Source organism: Microtus ochrogaster, chromosome 18 (assembly GCF_000317375.1).
Source record: "Microtus ochrogaster isolate Prairie Vole_2 chromosome 18, MicOch1.0, whole genome shotgun sequence".
Classification (NCBI taxonomy): Eukaryota; Metazoa; Chordata; class Mammalia; order Rodentia; family Cricetidae; genus Microtus; species Microtus ochrogaster.
Genome location: NC_022020.1, coordinates 46,952,983 through 46,956,947, shown reverse-complemented (window position 1 = coordinate 46,956,947; position 3,965 = coordinate 46,952,983). Strand labels below are relative to the sequence as shown.

The 3,965-nt window shown below is 42.0% G+C and overlaps 1 protein-coding gene across 2 annotated transcripts in view; it reads left to right on the top strand.

Moving 5' to 3' along the window:
* Window positions 1–3,965, top strand: part of Hmgxb3 (HMG-box containing 3) — a 50,386-nt gene that overhangs the window by 42,218 nt on the left and 4,203 nt on the right. Inside the window, exons 17-18 of one of the 2 annotated variants that reach the window (XR_003377718.1) lie at window positions 3,082–3,215; window positions 3,809–3,961. Coding sequence is in view for 1 of the 2 variants with exons in the window: in XM_013349581.2 (XP_013205035.1) it covers window positions 3,082–3,215; window positions 3,809–3,925 (251 nt within the window). In the remaining variant the exon portion in view is untranslated. The remainder of the gene's footprint in view (window positions 1–3,081; window positions 3,216–3,808; window positions 3,962–3,965) is intronic. The other variant, XM_013349581.2, reaches the window with a different exon arrangement.

Sequence of the window (3,965 nt, the reverse complement as noted above, 5' to 3'; positions counted from 1 at the left end):
CGCCACCACCGCCCAGCTCGGTCAGAATTCTTGAACATTGGCCATGGCCAGAAAGAGCAGTGGCAGAGTACTAGGCCCAGCTCAGGGACTGTGTCTTCAGTACATGGTAGTAAAACCTTTTAATTCTCGGAAGGCAGAGGCAGTTGGATCTCTGTGAGTTCAAGGCCAGCCAGCCAGGACTACAAAATGAACTCTGTCTCTAAAAAGGAAAGTTACATTTTGCATTATAACCCAAAGTGATATCCACACTCTGGTGCATGTCACATCTATAGTTAGAAACTTGCAAAGAACAGTCATTTTCCTATGCCGAGTATAATGCACTTTATTTTTGTTTTAATTTTTAAAAGCCTAGAAATGAAGTACTAAGTTTGTCAGTGCTCTGTGTGATACACTGGCTACAAATATTGATTCTTTTTTTGGCTTTTTTTGTTGATATTTATTGAGCTTTGCATTTTTCTCTGCTCCCCTCCCTGCCTCTCCCCCTCCCCTTTCAACCCTCCCCCAAAGTCCCCATGCTCCCAATTTACTCAGGAGATCTTGTCTTTTTCTACTTTCTCCTTCCCATGTAGATTAGATCTATGTGAGTCTCTCTTAGTGTCCTCATTTTTGTCTAAGTTCTCTGGGATTGTGGTTTGTAGGCTGGTTTTCTTTGCTTTATGTTTAAAAACCACCTATGAGTGAATATGTGTGATAATTATCTTTCTGTGTCTGGTTACCTCACTCAAAATAATGTTTTCTAGCTCCATCCATTTTCCTGCAAAATTCAAGCTGTTGTTATTTTTTTTTTTCTGCTGTGTAGGTACTCCACTGTGTAAATGTACCACATTTTCCTTATCCATTCTTCAGTCGAGGGGCATGTAGGTTGTTTCCAGGTTCTGGCTATGACAAACAAAGCTGCTATGAACATAGTTGAGCACATGCCCTTGTGGCATGATTGAGCATCCTTTGGATATATACCCAAAAGTGGTATTACTGAGGCTGGAGAGATGGCTCAGCGATTAAGAGCACTAGCTGCTCTTCCAGAGGTCCTGAGTTCAATTCCCAGCAACCACATGAGGGCTCACAACCGTCTGTAGTGAGATCTGGTGCCCTCTTCTGAACTGCAGGTGTAAATGCAGACAGAACACTGTATACATAATAAATCAATCAATCAATCAATCTTTTTTTAAGTGGTATTACTGGGTCTTGAGGAAGGTTGTTTCCTAATTTTCTGAGAAATCACCATACTGACATTCAAAGGGGTTGTACAAGCTTGCATTCCCACCAGCAATGCAGAAGTAAGTGTTCCCTTTACCCCACAACCTTTCCAGCATAAATTGTCATCAGTATTTTTGATCCTGGTCATTCTTACAAGTGTAAGATAGAATTTCAGAGTTGTTTTTATTTGCATTTCTCTGATGACTTAAGGATATCGAACATTTCCTTAAGTGTCTTTCAGCCATTTTAGGTTGGATTATGTGATCTTTTGATGTCTAATTTCTTGAGTTCTTTGTATATTTTGGAGATTAGACCTCTTAGTGAAGATCTTTTCCCATTCTGTAGGCTGTTGTTTTGTCTTGTTGACCGTATCCTTTGTTTTACAGAAGCTTTTCAGTTTCAGGAGGTCCCATTTATTAATTGTTTCTCTCAGTGTCTGTGCTGCTGGGGTTATATTTAGGAAATGGTTCCCTGTGCCGATGCATTCAAGTGTACTTCCCACTTTCTCTTCTATAAGGTTCAGTGTGGCTGGCTTTATGTTGAGGTCTTTGATCCATTTAGACTTGAGTTTTGTGCATGGTGATAGATATGGGTCTATTTTCATTCTTCTACATCTTGATATCCAGTTATGCCAGCACCACTTGTTAAATATGCTTTCTTTTTTCCATTTGATATTTTTTGCTTCCTTGTCAAAAATCAGGTGTTTGAAGATGTGTGGATTGATTTCCGGGTCTTCTATTTGGTTCCATTGGCATAGTTTTCTATGCCAATACTGGGCTGTTTTCAGTACTGTAGCTCTGTAGTAGAGTTTGAAGTCAGGGATTGTGATACCTCCAGAAGTTCTTTTATTGCCCAGGATTGTTTTGGCTATCCTGGGTTTTTTTGCTTTTCCATATGAAGTTAAGTACCATTCTTTCGAGGTCTTTGAAGAATTTTGCTGGGGCAAATATTGTTTCTTAACATTAGCTACTTCCTCCCTTCAGCTGCTTTGTCTCTGAGCTCTGCTCTCTTTTAGGCTAGGTCAGGAGTATAGTATATAAAGAGCATTTTTTAAATGACAGCTATTGCCCAGGCCTCGGTGGTTAAGAACACTTGTTGCTCTTGCAGAGGAAACCCTCATGGTGGCTCATAATCATTGGAAACTCCAGTTCTAAGGGATCTTATGCCCTTTCTGACCTCTGTAAGCACCAGGCATGTACATGGTTCACATATATACATGCATATGATGTGGGATTCCCCTCTGTATGTTGTGAATATCATTGGTTAATAAAGAAACTTGCTTTGGGTGTGCAGCAGAGCTATAGGGGACAGAGCTAGGCAGGAAAAAACTAAACAGAATGCTGGGAGAAAGAAGGGCAGAGTCAGAGAGATGCCATGTAGCCCCACCAGAGACAGACACTGGAACTTTAGCCAGTAAGTCAAAGCCACGTAGCGATACACAGATTTAAAAAGTGGGTTAAATATGTAAGAGTCACCCAATAAGAAGCTAGAGTTAATAGGCCAAGCAATGATTTAATTAATATGGTTTCTGTGTGATTATTTCTGTTCAGGGCAGCTGGGACAAACTAGCATCCTTCTTCCAACATGCATGCATGCACTCACAGGTAGAATAAATTTAAAGTAATAGCTCTTGTTCCTCTTGTTGCATATGAAGCATCTGTGCTCTTGGTTCTGAAAACAGTATTTGTGGGTTAAAGGGGGACTTGTTTCAGGGTTATTGGCAATGACTTTTTCTGTTGTCAGATGTAGGTATTTCAGGGGCGTGGTCCAGTTCTGAGAGCCTTCAGACAGCAGTGAAACTGTAGACCTGCCTACTACCCCACCTCTCCCAGCACCATGGTATCAGGTGACTGTCAGCAGCACCTCCCATATTATGTGTTGCAGGTAATGGCAGTGCCTTGGTGAGATTGCTGCAGGACGGTACCTGCAAGCTCGAGGAACTTAGCTCCTATGGTGGGGAGGAACTACAGCACCTCCTGGAGCAGTGTGGCATCCCATTTGGCCCAGAAGACTCCAGGGTGAGTGTCGGGAGCAGCTGTGGAGACCGGCTTTGGGAGCAGGAAGGATAATCTTTCTTCTGTACAAGTGATAAAGCCCATATCATTGGGCCCCTGTGCTGGGCATTGGGTTCTAGAAGTGAAGAAACCAAAGAAATAGCGGGAGCTAGATGGTGGCATGTATGTGATGCCTAGACTAGACTTAGGTGATTTTAAATTTGATTAACCTCATTTACAAAATCAAAACAACTGGAAATTTACAAGGCTCTTGTAAAGAACATTTCACACAGAGACTGGTGTTAGGCTCAAAACTGGCTGTCGTTAACGTAGATTGTATGCTGTGTGTAGATTTTAGCAGTACCTTACTTGCTTTCTGTGCTATTGAAAATATGCTTTTTTAAATTCAGATTCCTGTGGTTCCTCCTCTTTCAATGTTTCTCTGACAAGATAGGCTGACAGCTTCCTGTGTCTTCCTGAAGTTTACCTGTATTTAGAGAAGGGGTTGCCAAGGTTCTAAGGCCTAGCAGCAGATCCCTGTACTTTGGGTTTGGAGAGATGTTTGATACTGAGCCTTAGCATTTGTGCCTGACCTTTAGCCTTTTCCTTCTCTCCAGGATCAGCTGTGCTTCTCCTTATTGGCCCTCTACGAATCTGTACAGAATGGAGCCAGAGCTAGACCACCCCCCACTCACTTCACAGGGGGTAAAATCTACAAAGTGTGCCCCCATCAGGTAATAAAATCTACAAAGTGTGCCCCCATCAGGTAATAAA